Source organism: Eubalaena glacialis, chromosome 4 (genome assembly GCF_028564815.1).
Source record: "Eubalaena glacialis isolate mEubGla1 chromosome 4, mEubGla1.1.hap2.+ XY, whole genome shotgun sequence".
Classification (NCBI taxonomy): Eukaryota; Metazoa; Chordata; class Mammalia; order Artiodactyla; family Balaenidae; genus Eubalaena; species Eubalaena glacialis.
The window spans coordinates 55780451-55798336 of record NC_083719.1 but is presented as its reverse complement, the minus strand read 5'-3'; the positions used below and the strand labels follow the sequence as shown (position 1 = coordinate 55798336).

The following is a 17886-nucleotide window of genomic DNA, read 5'->3' as shown; positions in this document are numbered from 1 at the left end:
TTAGGTTTTTTAAATTGTTGACAAAATTTTTCTTGATTTAGCAGTTTTTAGCTAAATCTTCTATTTCTGAATGATTGGAGAGAATGGCAGTACCCATTTCCAGTGAAGGGTGAAGTGTTTAGATAGAGGATGCCTTTCTATCATGGCAGTAAGCAGTGTGATGTCTTCTGCATCCAGGAGCCAACTTAACATGTTAAGTCTAGTGAGTCTTCTCAGTCGTAACACACATTGACTCAAAGACTTGACTGTTGTGGCCTGAGCTTTGATACATTCTTTGAAATGCCTGGAAATAGTTAACTCTTGCAAGTTGGGCATGTTGTCCAGTGTTTGAAAGAAGTTTCTGTATCCTTCCTCTGTAATCTTGTGGTTGATTGAAAGATTAAGATTCTCGAGTTTCTGGAAACCTCCATTGATTGCTACCTTGGCTATAAATATAAAAGCAAAATATTTATGAAAACAGAATCATAAGGACTTCTATTTCAATACTGGTAGACTAAGTTATTTGAACCAACCTCTTCTACAACCATCACTTAAAGTAGAAAATGCCCAATTTTAATAAAGATACATAAATTTAACAATAAGTACATTAGATAGATTTACTTCTAATTGGAGTGTTAAAGATTAATAAATTACATTTAAAAAAACCAAACTGTATATTTTTACAAGAGACACACTTTAAATATAAGGACATAGAAAGATTAAAAGTAAAAGGGATACATCTCTAAATAACTGGTGTGGCAAAAAATGACAACTGAAATTAGAAAATATTTTGAACTGAATGAGAATGAAAATATGACACTAAAACTTGTGAGAGGGAGCTAAAGCCAAAGTTAGTGCTCTAACTATCCATCATCTCAGAAAATTAGGATATCAAAAAAAAAAAAAAGAAATTAGGACAAAAAAAGCAAATTATATCCAAAGAAAGTAGCAGGGGATAATAGAGGTAAAAGCAGAATAAATGAAAAACATGTGTAGAGAAAAAAAATTTAATAAAATTGAAAAACCAATCAGGTAAAAAAAAAAAGTATTGAATATATCAGGAATGAAAAGGGGACTATCACCACAGGTCATACAGATATTTTTAAAATTATAAATAGATATTATGGGCAATTTTAGAAAAGTTTTTAAATCCTTAGAAAAATGTAACTTGCCCAAACTGAACCAATGATAACACAAACGTATACCAATAGAAAATCCACAATGAGATATCACGACAGATTCATCAGAATGGCTAAAGTTTAAAAGTCTGACAATACCAAGCAGTAGCCAGAATGTGAAACAACTGCTGGTAGGAATGTAAGTTGGTACAACTATGGAAAACAATATTTACCAAATGACTCAAAGTCCACCCTAGAAATACCTCTGTATATGCATCAACAGTCATGTATAAAATGTTCATAGCAGCATTATTCATAGTAGCCAACTCATATCCAGTTGAATGGATAAATAAATTGGCGTATGTATAGTCATACATGGGATAATAGACAGCAGTGAAAATCAGTGAACTCTATAGTCACACGCATCAGTATGACTCAGTATCACAAGTATGTTGAACCCGAAGAGGCAGGCACAAGAGTACATACTGTGGAGGATTCCGTGACATATATTTTTAAAACAGGTAAAACTAATCTATGGTGAAAGAAAGCAGTATGGTGGTCACCTTTGGGAAGGAGGGGACTGCAGTGTCAGAAGGGACACAAAGGCGGCTTCTGGGATGTAATATTCTATATTGTAACCTAATGAGTAATTGTTACACAAGTATGAGTAACAAGATTTAAGTATGTTCACTTGAAAACTCATTGAGCTGTACACTTATGATTTTGTACTTTTCTTTATGTGTATTAATTTTCTATTTTTAAAAAAGTACTATAAAAAGGAGTACATGGTGGGTATGTGGCCAGGTGTCTGAAACACTAGGTGTTAAGAGTGGACTTGAGGGCTTGTGTAGTCTCAAGTGGGAGGCTATCTTTTACTTCTAAATCTGACCAGAATGAACCAAAATCCACAGAACATTAGAGGGAACAATATGAGAGCAAAAATGAGGAGGTGGGTTGAACATTTTTAGAGGGACGAATGTTTTTGTAGACATTTTGCAGCAGAAAGCTTGAGTAATACCACTGGCTTTCATGTGAGCTGAAAGAGTTTATCTGAGGGTATCTCACCAATTTCCACCACGCTGTCATCATCCAAAGTCTGGAAAAATGAGAGAATGCGGAGACATTGAAGATGCTGACATTGCTGGATGATCAGTTTGGCCACTTGATGAATCCCATCCCCAGTAGGAAGGATCAATTCTTCCAGGTTATTTAAAGAACCTAAAGTGTAGGCTATCAGAAGAGATAAAAAAGCTATTCTCTGTACTGTGTTCCCAAACAATTGTAATTGAAAGTCTCAAAATCATGCACATTCTACGAGTCCCCATGTAGCATAGAGGCTATTCCTCTTTCTCTCCAAGGGCTAGAGAAAGGGGTCAGCCTACACCTTGATCTTCATTGCTACCTCTAGACAACCATTCCTCCACCCTTCCCCAACCAGTCTCTCCTGTACTGAAGTCCAAAAGGCCTATCACATCTCCATTTCCTTTTTTTTTTTTTTGGCTGCACCACATAGCTTGCAGTTCCCCAACCTGGGATTGAACCTGGGCCCTCAGCAGTGAAAGAGTGCAGTCCTAACCACTGGACCACCAGGGAATTCCTATCCATTTCCTCTTTTAGACTGAAGCTTCTACTGGCCTCCAGGATACTCTTCTAGCTCCTCAGTGCCTTCAGCCCCCTTCCTTTCTGTCCTGGTGTCATCCTTAGTGAGTTCTGCCTCTTCCTCCTAGCACTAAATCCTCACAATCCACCACTCTCATAACTTGACTTTTCACTTTGATCCCTCCTTAGCATGGCTTCGCTTGTTGCAGAGCACGGGCTCTTGGAGCGCGGGCTTCAGTAGTTGTGGTTCGCGGGCTCTAGAGCGCAGGCTCAGTAGTTGTAGCACACGGGCTTAGTTGCTCTGCAGCATGTGCGATCTTCCCGGACCAGGGCTCCAACTTGTGTCCCCTGCATTGGCAGGCAGATTCTTAACCACTGCGCCAGCAGGGAAGGCCCCATTTTTGTTCAAATAAATTCTTAATTTTTAATAGGCTTCAGTTTATCTTTTAAGACCTGTTAGAAAAGTTAGAACTTTTTTCCAGAGCATACATTGCTTTTGTAATCATAAAAGAAAAGTTGAAAAAGTAATCTCTATAGTTATCATTTTGTTAAATCTAGGTTTTCATATACTGAGTTTTCATAACCTTAAAAGATAGTTTCACCTATATTCTAGAAACCTTTGAAACAACAGGTATTTAACTTGTCTGGAATGGATACCTGGCAATGAAATTGCATGGTGCTGGGACTTCTCTGGTGGTCCAGTGGCTAAGACTCTGCGCTCCCAATGCAGGGGGCCCAGGTTCGATCCCTGGTCAGGGAACTAGATCCCAATGCCGCAACTAAAGATCCGCATGCTGCAACTAAAAGATCCAGCATGCCGCAATGAAGATCCCGCACGTGGCAACGAAGATCCCGCATGCCATAACTAAGACCCAGCGCAGCCAAATAAATAAGAAATTGCGTAGTGCTGTAACAAACAAATCTGTATTCAAAGAAATGAGTCACTCTGAGAACATTGCTTTGAAAGACATCAAGTGAGATCAAGGCATTTGGAGGGTAAAAGTTGAGCAGCACTGTCCCTCCTAATGAGCCAGGGTAGCTAATACATGTTGTAATTTGTTATAGCTAATGCGAAATAGGAGGATTTTGTGGGGGAAAGAATAAAGAGCAAGCTTTAGGCACTGTTTTATAAACATACCAAATTTTTCAGCTGTTTCCTTATCAGTAATATATTGGTGCTCAAGATTTAATATCTTCAGAGAAATAAAATTTGGTAAAACAACGACTATAAAAGGGAAAAGAAAAATTTAGTTATGTCAGCTACATTTCTTATACCAAAAAGTAATGTGTTTAAAGAGTATTTTAAAAGTGATAGAAATTAATATAATAATTCAGATTGAATTAATTAGTATGACAGGTAGATAACACACATCTTTGCTCAGGAAACAATTCTCATAACTAGAAATGTTTAAACATCTAGAAACAAATATACCTTACTTGAAAATTCATTTAAGATCAGATATTTATTGCAATAGTTTTGTTCTTTGACATCAATTGCATTTTTTAAATTTGGCTGTTAAAAAGTGACTGTCCACAGAAGCATCTTAAACCAAAATTTTACAATTATAGCTCTTACCAAATGGGGCGGCTTTAAAAAATGGTCCAGTAAGGTTAATTTCTTCAAGTTTCTTGCAGGAAGAAAGTACAGTCATGAGAGACTTAAGATCCGAAAAGAAATTACATTGCAGATGGAAAACACGAAGGTTTGGAGAATTCTGAATTAATTTGACTGTAAAATATCAGATTTAAGGCATCAGAGATTGAAAATTTCTATCAGAATTAGTCATATAATTTATTAACTTGTTTCAACAATAGTGAATTAAAATAAAGCATCATGATGTAATGAATTGGGCTTAGGTTCAGGGTCTGTGACTAATTGATGAGCTACGTGAACCGTCGTTACTGACCCTCTCTGGGGAATGAGTTTTCTCCTCTATATAGTGATGGCATTGACTCAGCTAAAACCTTCAGCTTTAACATCCTAATGTCTCTAAGTTTGCACATGATGTTTACACTATAGAAACACTATGCAAAGAAACATAAAGGCAGTGACAACTCTGAAGCAAAACTTAAATTTGATGAAAAAATTGCTGAGAAATATAAGAAAACTACTACTTCCAGCTTCAGCTACAAATTTTTTTGCATGCAGCTCTGCATGTCTGTTCAGTAGGGATTTACCTTTTTTTAGTCTTTAGTGTTTAGTCTTTACTAAACTAAGGAATTGATGATACCTAAGTCATTTTGCTAAATGATATATTTAAGAAAGATAGCTGTACAGGTTGTTCATCAACCATGAGAATAGGCTGATGAGAAACAGGGAAAGGCTTCTGATTACTACCAATCATCAGATTTCCTTCCCTCTTATCTGGCAGATCTCTAAGTTGCAACGTAAGAGCAACTTAAACAAAAACAAAATAAAAGAACTCTACAAACTATTTTTAGAGAGGCAGTACATACCACGTTAAGAGCTCAGACTTAATAGTAAGAATTCCTGTGTTTAATTGCAAATTTACCATTTTCTTATCTGGGTGACCTTGAGCAAATTATCAATACTTAACCTCTATAACTCCATTTCCCCAACTGTAAAAATGAGAATATAATAGTATTTACCTTGTAGAATGGGTATGAAGGTTAAATGAGTTAATATTTATAAAGTGCTTAGAACAATTCCTACCATGTAGTAACGGCTCAATAATTACAAATAGCTGTCATTTTTAAATGACAACAAGTGCTATTCCCACAATTTACCTTGGATACAGGCTACACCCTCAGATCCACAGAAGCTTTAACTTAAATAAATTATTGGCCAAGTAGGTTTTCCAAGTGATATAAAAACAAGTAAATCAAAGTGCCACACTTACCTAGTTTGGAAGGACCATATTCAGCTAAAATTCGGATCAATAATTTCTCCATATGGTGGAGATTTAGGAATTCTTCAGGAATGACTGAAAAAACATCTCGTTTATCATCCAGATTCACAGACAGTTCTTTCAGGCACAAGAACTTGTCCAAACTAAGAAAGAGTTGATCTAGAAAGTAGCACACAGTTTCCCATTATTAATCTAAAGAGTTCCAAATGGAAAATTTCAAACTGTTATTTGATTCATCAAACTGTTTTCATATTTCAAATGAAAACCTTTCACATACCATAAGACTTTCTGTTTTAGAAAGCACATATATGAAGATAATGCTTTCTGCAGCATTTACTGATTATCTATGTCAACTAAAAAGAATATATGCACAACCTACAAGTTTTGAGTTATGTTTTATTCGGTGGACATTCTTAGGACTTCAAGTCCGGGAGGCAGCATCTCAAGTAATCCTGAGAAAACTGCTCCAAGGAGGTGAGGCGGGGAGCTAGGATATATAGGCGTTTTGCAACAAAGGCAGGTAGTCAGAACAAAAGATTACTGTTAATAAAAGAAACTAGATATCTCAAGTTAAGGAATTTAGCACTTTTCTATGTATGGGAAGATGCAAGAGTCTGGGGTCACTAAAATCATTCTTTTGATATGCACCTCAGCTATCTGGGGCCAGTATCCTGTGTTTTCACATCCTGAGTTTCTTCAAGCTGCACCCTTTGGGGTGGCTGCAGTCTGATGACTGCTAGATGGCAGGTATTCTTTGTTTCCTTCCTGAGTTTCCGCAGGGCTCACTAGCGGGGGTGGCTGCAATTGCTGATAGCTACAACATCCTTTGTTTACTGATATGGCAGGCAATATTTTATTTCTCATCTACTATATGAGAAGCCCTGTACTACACTCTGGATTCACAAAGACATCTCAGCAAATGGGGGTGGGACAACTGAATTTCTCCATGCAAAGAAGTTGGACCCTTACCTCCCACTACCATATACAGAATTGGCTCAAAATGAATCAACAACCTAAATATAAGAGCTAAAACCATTCAACTCTTAGAAGAAAACAGGAATAAATCTTCATGACCTTGGATTTGACAATAGATTCTCAGATATGCTACCAAGAGCACTAGCACAAAAGAAAAACCGACAAATTGGACTTCAATGAAATTTGAAACTTTACAGATTGAAGTACATTATTGAGACAGTGAAAAGGGCAATCTACAGGAGAAAATATTTTAAAACCAAGTGTCCAATAAAGATTTAATTATACAAAGAACTCCTATAACTCAAAACAAAAAGACAACACAATTTAAAAAATGGACAAAGGAACAAACAACCCAATCACAAAATGGGCAGGAGACCTAAAGAGACATTTCTCCAAAGAAGACATACAGATGGCTAACAAGCACATAAGATGCTCAACATTGCTAATTATTAGAGAAATGCAAATCAAAACTATGAGGTATCACCTGACAATGGTCAGAATGGCTATCATCAAAAAGTCTACAAATAGGGACTTCCCTGGTGGTGCAATGGTTAAGAATCTGCCTGCCGATGCAGGGGACACGGGTTCAAGCCTTGGTCCAGGAAGATCCCACATGCCACAGAGCAACTAAGCCCGTGCACCACAACTACTGAGCCTGTGCTCTAGAGCCCACGAGCCACAACTACTGAACCTGTGAGCCACAACTACTGAAGCCTGCACACCTAGAGCCTGTGCTCTGCAACAAGAGAAGCCACCGCAATGAGAAGACCATGCACCGCGATGAAGAGCAGCCCGCGCACAGCAACGAAGACCCAACGCAGCCAAAAATAAATAAATAAATAAAATTTAAAAAAAAAAAGTCTCCAAAAATAAATGCTGGAGAGGATGTGGAAAAAAGGAAACCCTCCTACACTGTTGGTGGGAATGTAAATTGGTGCAGCCACTATGGAAAACGGTAAAGAGGTTCTTTAAAAAACTAAAAATAAGGACTTCCCTGGTGGCGCAGTGGTTAAGAATCCGCCTGCCAATGCAGGGGGCACGGGTTCAATCCCTGGTCCAGGAAGATCCCACATGCCGTGGAGCAACTAAGCCCGTGCACCACAACTACTGAGCCTGCACTCTAGAGCCTGCGAGCCACAACTACTGAAGCCCGCGCTCCTAGAGCCCATGCTCCACAACAAGAGAAGCCACCACAATGAGAGGCCCGCTCACTGCAACTAGAGAAAGGCTGCATGCAGCAATGAAGACCCAACGCAGCCAAAAAAAAAAAACTAAACTAAAAATAGAGTTACCATATGATCCAGCGATCCCACTCCTGGGGATGTATCAGGAGAAAACCGTGGTTTGAAAGGGTACGTGCACCACAGTGTTCACAGCAGTACTATTTACAATAGCCAAGACATGGAAGCAACCTAAATGTCCATCAACAGATGACTGGGTAAAGAGGATGTGATGCACACACACAACAGAATATTACTCAGCCATAAAAAAGAATGAAATAATGCCATTTGCAGCTACATGGATGGACCTAGAGATTATCATACTAAATGAAGTAAGTCAGACAGAAAGACAAATATCATATGATATCACTTCTACGTGGAATCTAAAAAAGTGATACAAATGAACTTATTTACAAAACAGAAATAGACTCACAGACATAGAAAAAAACTTACGGTTACCAAAGGGGAAAGGGGAGGGAGGGAGGGATAAATTAGGAGTTTGAGATTAACAGATATAGACTACTATGTATAAAATAAACAAGGGCCTACAGTATAGCACAGGGAACTATATTCAATATCTCGTAATGATCTATAATGGAAAAGAATCTGAAAAAGTTTATATATATATATATATATACACACACACACACTATCTGAATCACTTTGCTGTACACCAGAAACTAACACAAAATTGTAAATAAACTACACTTCAATTTTTTTAAATGGGCAAAAGGATTTAATAGACTGTCTCCAAAAAAGACACACTAACAGCCAATAAGCACATGAAAAGATGCTCAACAGCATTAGTCATTAGGAAAATGCAAATCAAAACCAACGTGAGATACAATTTCACACCTATTAGGATGTCTCTGATTTAAAAAAAACAAAAAAGCATTGAGGATGTGAAGAAACTGGAGCCCTTGTACATTGCTTGTAGGAATGAAAAATGCTGCAGCCAGCGTGGAAAACAGTTTGGAGTTTCCTTGAAAATTAAAATAGAATTACTATCATTAATATCCAATAATTCCACTTCCGGGTATATATCCAAAAGAATTGAAAGTAGGGTCTCAAAGTAATATTTGTGCACCCATGTTCATGGCAACTTTAGCCAGAATAAACAGTGCAAGTGTCCATCAACAGATGAATTGATTTAAAATGTGATATATACATACAATGAAATATTATTCAGCTATAAAAGTAGTGAAGTTCTGACGCATGCTACAACATGGATGAACCTTAAAAACGTGAAAGAAGCCAGACACAAAAGGACAAAATATTGTATGGATTCACTTACGTGAAATAGAATAGACAAATTCATAGAGACATCAGCAGCTGGGGAGAAGCAGGAGTTATTGTTTAATAGGTACAGAGTTTGGGATGATGAAAAGGTTCTGGAAGTGGACAGTGGTGATGGTTGCACAACACTGTTATTGTACTTAATGCCACTGAATTGTATACTGAAAAATGCTTTTAAAGTTTCATGTATGTTTTACCATGATAAAAAATATTTGAAAAAACAAAATTTTTCTAAATTTGATGATAAGTATCAACCCACAGATCCAAAAACATGTTCAGTGACCCTCAAGTAAGATAGATACAAAGCAAAGCACATCTAGGCATTTAACAAACTGCTGAAAATCAAACCCATACTAGCAACAATCAGAAAATGAAAAAATTGAAATACCATTTACAAGAGTATCAAAAACACAAGTACCTAGGAATAAATTTAATGAAAGATGATAAAATCTACACTGAAAACTCTCAAACACTGCTTAGACAAGTGAAAGGAGACACAAATAACTGGGAGATACTACTTCCCACTTGTTTATGTCCCGGAGTACAAGCCCTTTCTTCCATGAAGCAGGTGGGGTGAGGGTAATTCTCAAGCATCATTTACATATAGATCATTCTTTTACTAATAACAAGTCATTTGTTTATTAAGAGACTTCATTAGTCATTTTATTATTTTTAGCAGAGTTTGAAAGCCATTCTGTTATTTGGAAGCCTTTCACTAATTCATATTACTGACAGATATAAGTTAGTAAAGATTTATTTTATATCTGTTCAATCAGCAAGGATTTATGGTCTCACACTTTCAGAAGTTTTCTTCCACCTAAAACTAAGAGCGAGAAGATAAAAGTACACATCCTAACAGTCATCTAAAACAGGTGCAGGTTTACCTTGTAGATGGGTTGTCTCGGAGACTTCAAGAGATTCTAGGGAAGGCAGAGCGAGAAGCAATTCCTGTTCTACTGCACTCAGCTCACATTGGCTTATGGAGCACTTGGTGAACGAGGCCTTATACTGCTCAAGAGCTGGGCGGATGCTTTCAATAAAACCCCCGCTGCTGGTCAAGTGGAGTTCAATGTGCTGTGAAGCTGAGAAAACTTTCATTAGAAATCTTAGCATCTCCTGATCCACAGCATCAGTACCAGTCACACGAACTTCCAGAACGGGAATCTTGTACTGCTTTGGAGAAAGGTTCCAATAGCCAGTGCTGATATCTGCTGGTGCCTTGAGTTGCATGTTCAGAAAACTGTTCATGGTTTCCTGTTTTTCAACTAAATTCTGCTTCCATTCACTCTCAAGTTCAAAGGCAGAAGCATAGTCCTGACCTATAGTTGGTGCCTGGGATTTGTCAAAAATTTTTTCCAGGAATGAAAAATCTGATTTGGGTAACCTATTTCCTCTTATGGAGACCTGGATGCTCCCCAACAATAACAGGCTTTCTGGGTGGTCAAAAAAATACGGTAACTTAAGTACACTCAAAGACAGGGTTCTCCCTTGAAGGAACTGCAAAATAAATGGAGAACAGGCAGCAACAGTGTTGCTTCGATAAGCAATTTTTACAGCCAGAGCCAGTAAATGTTTTGAAACCAGTGAAAGGTAATCTTCTGGAGAGTATTGCCACAACACCCTGAGAAACTGCATCTTCTCTGAAATCTCTGGATGATGCTTCAGGTAGTCATCATTTTCAGATATATTCTCCAGTGTCTCTTGATTATCCACCAAAAGAAGCAATTGGGATACAATTGTTGGCCCTGCCTTTGTTGAAGCGTGGCAAGAGACATAGTTCAAAAAATTTTCATAGGGACCTATAGCCATCATGGTTGAGTTAATTTGTTTCAAATAACGAAGTCCCGAATCTTGATCCTCTTGCCTATCTGAATCCAGGAGTTCAGTCAGCCTCATCCCAGCAAGAAATTCTTGGAATGCAGCATTCAAAAACTGATAGACTGGCCTCAGTCTCTGGGCTGTGAATTTGCTCATCAGGTACATGGCTAGATCTTCACCTTCACCAATCCCTACTTCTATGAGATCATCATCACTAAACTCAAAGCAAGATGAAAAAAACCCTTTCAAGGCCAGCTCGCCACAGGAGGACACAGTTGCTTTGAGAAGGTCAGCTGCAGTTTTGTGCTTTAAGAAAAGGCATTCTATATAGGACTTGAAAACAGCCACATCATCAAAGGACTGACAAAGAGGATACCGAAGCCAATTAGCACAGATTGCTGCTACGACGAAGGGAGTTTTCTGAATTCCCAGTAATGTTTCATTCATTCTAAAGTCAATCATAAACTTTCGCAGACGGGTCAAATTGTCTGGAAAGAGCTTCCGTAATATATAGATGGTATTACAGAAGGGAAACGCTTTGATCTCTAGAATTGTATCTAGGTATCGGCGGATGTCCTTGGCCCTGTTTGTATGGACAGCAATCAATAAGCAGGTCCTTGACAAATGGTTTTTTTGAATCATCCTCTGTATGATTTGGGGGATTGAGCCCATCTCTTTGTAGTCATCCAAAAGGAATAACACCTGGTTCTTTAACTGCTGGATGATGTTCCTCAGGCCCATTTCAGTAACAGATCCTTCTGTCTCTAGGAGCTGGTCACAAATGACATTGGCCAGCCCCTGGTCCAGTCTGGTAGAGCCAAGGGAGACGTAGAAAACCAGCTGGAACCTGTGTAACAAGGGACAGCATCCTGATGCCCATAGAAGAGCTACTTTCTTCAGGAGGACCGTCTTTCCACTACCAGCTTCACCCTCCACACACACGACAGAGTTCAAGTTAGCAAAGACCTCAGGCAACACCACAGGCTCCTGCACAGTATTGATGATGTGTTTTGAAGCAAGGGACAGATCACAACTCAGCAGCTGATCGGTGGCTGGACAGGAAGAGACCTCAAGCAAAGACATGTGGCAGAAAGGGGCACTGGTGTAGGCTTTTCTCAGGCGCTCACTTAGACTCTTTGCCTCCTGAAGCCACTGGGCTTCACCATGGGCCACCTCTGTGGAGAAAAGCAAGGAGGCACAGTTATAAATACTCTTTTAAAATCCCCTACGTAGAAATATATGTACACATTCATATAATCCCATGTGCTACTTCCAGATCCTTACCTGGCACTACAGAACTCACTGCTGACTCTTCAAGATTGCTTTCACTTGTAGTTTCCTTTGAAAAGAAAATCCTCTATTAAATCAACATTTGTATAAGAGGGTGGGGCTTTGAATTACAATTAGGGACCAGACATTTTCTAAACCCAACCCACCCTCAAGTATTTATGCCAGTTGCAGGGAGGAGTGCTACAAATATGAAACAATAAGTGATCTGCAAACACACGCAAGCGTGTGCTCCTGGGTGATATCCAAACAGTTCATTCCATGGGTGACTTGAGCCATGATTACCATCCAGGTGATTAGAATCACAGTGTCTAGAGCAAGACGGACCCTCCAGAAATCATTAGGTGCAACTTCTGATCTTAGTTATCAACAGTTTTTTAAATATTACATACCTGGGATATAGGAAGGTTATGTTTCTTCCTTTAAAAATAAGCTATTTAAGGGGCTCCCCTGGTTGTCCAGTGGGTAAGACTCCAGCTTCCAGTGCAGGGGGCCCGGGTTCCATCCCCGGTTGGGGAACTAGATCCTGCATGCATGCCGCAACTAAGAGTCCACATGCCACAACTATGAGCCTCCGTGCCACAACTAAAAGATCCCACATGCCACAACTAAGATCCGGCACAGCCATAATAAATAAATAATAAATAATAAATAAATATTTTTTAAAAATAAGCTATTTAAAGGAGGTGGGGGGATGAGCAAAGATGAATCAAGTGAACGACAAATTACCTTGTTTTCTTTTTGGGGGATGATGAACATAATACACCTAACATACAGCCTCAAATAAGGGGTGTGTGTGTATTAAATTGGCAGTGGCTAATCTCCTAGAGAACTATGTAGAATTTCTCAGTTTAAAAAGGGGTCAACCTATTAATCTGTATTTTTGATTTGGTTGGTTGGTTGCTGTTGTAAAAGAAACATATCTTCCCAGCTTTGAGAAAGGCCAACTACCAAGTCAGACCTTACTGTCCTCCAAATGATGATCACAGATGGAATCCAGGTAGCCTGGACGCTAATCAACTTTTAGGTCCAAACGAGTCTGGGCCTCAAAGTAGAAGGGATTGACTCTACATTTCATGAAACTAGGTATTATGTTTTGTTTATTGTAGCATCCCCATCTGCAACTGGCACATGGTCGGTGCTTAACAGATATTTGTAGAATTCATTTATTTATTTTTTTTATGATGAGCAGTTCCTGTTCAAAAACAGTTTTTAATCACATGATCACACACTCTGAAAATAAACAAGGTGGTGTTCATACCGTTAAGTCAGAAAGTTCACCATGGCTCTGAAGGTCTGGAATTACTTCTGCAGAGCACTTCATATTTTGGAGAAACTGACAACTAAGCACAAAAGTTAAAAGTTATAAAAATAATTGTATGGGACTTCCCTGGTGGCACAGTGTTTAAGAATCCGCCTGCCAATGCAGGGGACACGGGTTCGATCCCTGGTCCGGGAAGATCCCACATGCTGCGGAGCAACTAAGTCCATGCGCCACAACTACTGAGCCTGTGAGCCCTAGAGCCTGTGAGCCACAACTACTGAGCCCACATGCCACAACTACTGAAACCCGCGCACCTAGAGCCTGTGCTCTGCAACAAGAGAAGCTACTGCGATGAGAAGCCTGCACGCAGCAACGAAGACCCAACGCAGCCAAAAATAAATAAATTAATTAATTAATTTAAAAAAATAGTTGTATGCAATTAAGCATTTGCATTAGGTTTTCAAAAACACTGTTAGAGTTTTAGTGGCAAAAATTAAGTATAAAATTAACATTTCCAGTGATTCTGTCAGTGTCTTTATCAAACAAGACATGTAGACTGTAAATCTCAGCAGTAGAGATATAAATGGTTCATAAAGTAATGGTGGGCATAACCAGCCAATTTGGTGGAATGGGAGCATATTTAACACTCATCCATGAAACCAACTAAAATGAAGCTAAAGGAAAAAAAAATAGAAAAGATAGCTCTATCTATGGATTCTGGAATAATGACAACAAAAAGGACATTAGTAGAAAAAATGGTGAAATACGTATAACATCTGGAGTTGATAGCAATGTACCAGTGTTGGTTTTTAAATTTTAACAAATGTACCAGGATAATATAAGGTGTTAGTATTAGAGGAAACTGGGTGTGGGAATATAGGAACTCTCTGTATTATCTTTTCACCTTTTCTCTAAGTCGAAAATTTTTCCCAAATAAAAAGTTTATTTTAGAAAAAAACTCCATCAATATGAAGACTAAAGAATGGCCGTAAACATACTCTCTAAAAACAATTTGCTAGACATCATGAAACTGCAACATAAAATACCTTCTAAATTCAGGTATGATGTCTGCCTGAAGAACCAAGGAAGAAAATTCTAAAGAGCTCTACCCACAATCATTAACTTGGATAGGTGAGAACTATAAATGTCAGTAGGTAAATGATAAAACTAGAAACAACTATCTTGGTTTATTTTTATGCTGCTGAATTACAGGAAAGCAGGAGATAAAGCAAGAGGACACATCATTTTTATCTTCCTACTTGAAGATGAGCCCAGGAATAGAAGGGTAGCTACAGGAAAATAGCTAGTAGGACTTCAAATGCTTCTGTCCAAGGTCACTATGCAGATAGACCCATCAAGGAAAAGGACTCTGAAGGAAGGTAACATACAGGCATTTTCATACAAGTAAAGCCAATATAGTTAGTTGCCAGCAGACCAGCACTACAAGAAATGTTAAAGGAAGTTCTTCAGTTAAAAGGAAAATGATAACAGATGGAAACTTGGTTCTACCCAAAGGAATGAAGTGTGCCAGGGATGGTAACTCAATGGGTAAATAAGAAATACGTTTTTTCTCTTTTTAAAATGTATTTAAAAGATAATTTTTAAAGCAAAGATATAACACTATATTGTGAGATTTAGAATATATGTGATGTAAAAATGTATGAAAACAAAATCACAATAGGAGGGGGAAAATAGAAGTATACTGTTATATGGTTCATACATTATATGTCAACTGTGATAATATTATTTGAACATGACTGTGATATGTTAAATATGCATTATGTAGATTCTAGAGCAGGTACTAAAAAGATAAAGATGTACATCTAAAAAGCCAACAATAGAGATAAAATGGAATACTAAAAAATACTCAAATGCAAGTCAGGAAAAGAAGAAGAAACAAAGAAGAGATGGGATAAATAGAAAACAAATAGCAAAATAGTAGATTTAAATCCAACCATATTAATAATTATATTAAATGTAAATGTTCTAAACACTCCCATTAGAAAACAGATATTGGGGAATTTCTTGGGGGTCCAGTGGTTAGGACTCTGAGCTCTCACAGCCAGGGGCCCAGGTTAGATCCCTGGTCAGGGAACTAAGATCCCATGAGCTGGCAATACGGTCAAAAAAACTCAAACAAACAAAAACAAACAACAACAACAAAAAAGAAAGCAGATATTGTCAGACTGTTAAAAAAAAGCAAGACCCAACTATGTTGCCTACAAGAAACTCACTTTAAATATAAAGTCATAAATATAAAGTCATAGATTAAAAGTAAAATGATTTCAGGAATTCCATGGTGGTCCAGTGGTTAGGACTGAATGCTCTCTGGGTTCAATCCCTGGTCGGGGAACTAAGATCCCTCAAGCCACACAGCGTGGCCAAAAAAAAAAAAATTAAAACGATTTCAAAAAAGGTAGTATCATGTAAAAACTATACAAAAGCTGGAGTGGCTACATATATTAATATCAGATAAAGACTTAAGAATAAGGAGTACTATGAGAGATAAAGAGGGACATTTCATATATTCTCTGAATATGAAAGAGGAAAGGGCAAAGAATAGCCAAGATATGGTCCTGAAGAAAAAGAACAAGGAAACTGTATGGGAAAATATGAAAATATGCTCAACATTACTAGTAATTAGATTGACCAAAATTAAAATTTGGGCAATACTAAATTAGTGAGGAAGCAGACAGAATGGAAACATCTATGCTAGTGAGAATATAAATCAGTACAACCACTTTAAAAAAAGTTTTGCATAATCTAGTAAAGTTGAATATGTGCAAACCCTATTACACTGCAATTCCATGGTTGGTTATGCATCCTGGAGAAACACATATGAGTACTGGGAATTATGTACAAGAGGGTTCATAGTGGCATTATTTGAATTGCAACACTCTGAAAACAACCCAGATGTTGAATCGAGAATAGAATGGATAATGTTCATAAATAACAATAACAATGTTCATAAAACAATATACTATATAGCAATGAGAACAAGTGAACTACAACTCTATACATAATTATGAATGAGTCTCAAAAACTTTGTGTAAAGTTTGAGTAAAATAAGTCAGTCATCACAGAAGAACCATGCAGTATGCTTCCATTTATTTGAACTTCAAGAATAGGCAAAGTTAAATGTGTTTAATGATACACATGTAGTTGGTGAAACCATTAGGAGAAGAAGGAACAATTAACCCAAATTTCAGGATCATGTTTACCTCTGAATTGGAGGGACAAGGATATAATCAGAATTGGGAAGGTGGGAACACAGTAGCATTCTAAGGACTTGATAATATTCAATTTCTTAACTTTAGTGCTGGGTTCATTTGTTTCTTTGTTAATTGTCCTTTAAATCATACATAAATATTTTAGGTACTCCTTTAAATGCATCGTAGTTTGTGATTTTAAAAAAGAGGCAGAAGATTTGAGCCTCACATGGAGCACCAAAAAACAAAAACAACAACAAAAACCACAAAACAAACAAACAAAAAAGGCAGAGGAAAAATAAAAAGCCATACAAAAAGGGAGTTGATAGAGCCCAGAAGAGGTTCTAAATAAAATTAGACTGCATCCTAGCTTATTTTTCCAAGAATTAAGAAGAACATCCCCACTGTTTAAAAATTTACAAAATACTAAATCCAAATAAGAAAGAAAAAAACACAGCTACTTCTGTCAAAACACCTTCAAAACTGTATCCTCTTTAGCATCTTAGAATTAGATGGAAGTATTTAAGACCTGTTTGTATTAATATTTATTTCTGGAAGAGCACTTACTAATTACAAAGTGAAAACAAAAAAATGTTCTCTTACAGTTGAACATTTTTGAAGAGTTTGGTGAGTGAAAAATAAGCCAAAAAAAAAAAAAAAAAGGTTAAAGAGCTACAGAAAATAAATATTAAAAAGTAGCCATTTATTCATGAAATTTTAGAACACTAGAAACAAACAGAAAATCCTAAATGCATCCAGGATGGGAAAAAGTAGTTTGCAATAAAAGGATTAAGAATCAGAAAGACATGGAATTTCAACAGCAGTATTGCAAGCTATTAGAAAATATAGCAATGTCTGTACAACTTAGAATTAGAATGACTTCCAACCTGGAATTCTATACCTAGCTAAACTACCAAACGAGTGTGGGAAAATATATATAAATATTCAGATATATGCATTAAATGGAAGCTAAAAACATGTATCGCTTATGCGGTCTTTCCCAGGGAACTGTGGAGGAGTGTTCCAAAGTGAATGAATAGAGTGAAGTAAGTCAGAAAGAGAAAAACAAATATCATATATTAACACATATATGTGGAATCTGGAAAAATGGTATAGATGATTTTATTTGCAAAGCAGAAAAAGGAATAGAGAACAAATGTATGGATACCAAGGGGGAAGGGGGGGGTGGGAGGAATTGGGAGATTGGGATTGACACACATACACTACTGACACTATGTATAAAATAGATAA

At 37.4% G+C, this 17886-nt stretch overlaps 1 protein-coding gene across 1 annotated transcript in view; it reads right to left on the bottom strand.

Annotated features, from left to right (window-relative positions):
- NAIP (NLR family apoptosis inhibitory protein) overlaps positions 1–17886 on the bottom strand; it is a 30474-nt gene continuing 12588 nt past the window's right edge. The window contains exons 7-14 of the mRNA XM_061187883.1: positions 13424–13505; positions 12160–12214; positions 9942–12050; positions 5558–5725; positions 4273–4425; positions 3835–3921; positions 2163–2327; positions 1–425 (exon numbers count right to left, since the gene is read on the bottom strand). Coding sequence (XP_061043866.1) covers positions 61–425; positions 2163–2327; positions 3835–3921; positions 4273–4425; positions 5558–5725; positions 9942–12050; positions 12160–12214; positions 13424–13505 — 3184 coding nt within the window. The 3' untranslated portion in view covers positions 1–60. The remainder of the gene's footprint in view (positions 426–2162; positions 2328–3834; positions 3922–4272; positions 4426–5557; positions 5726–9941; positions 12051–12159; positions 12215–13423; positions 13506–17886) is intronic.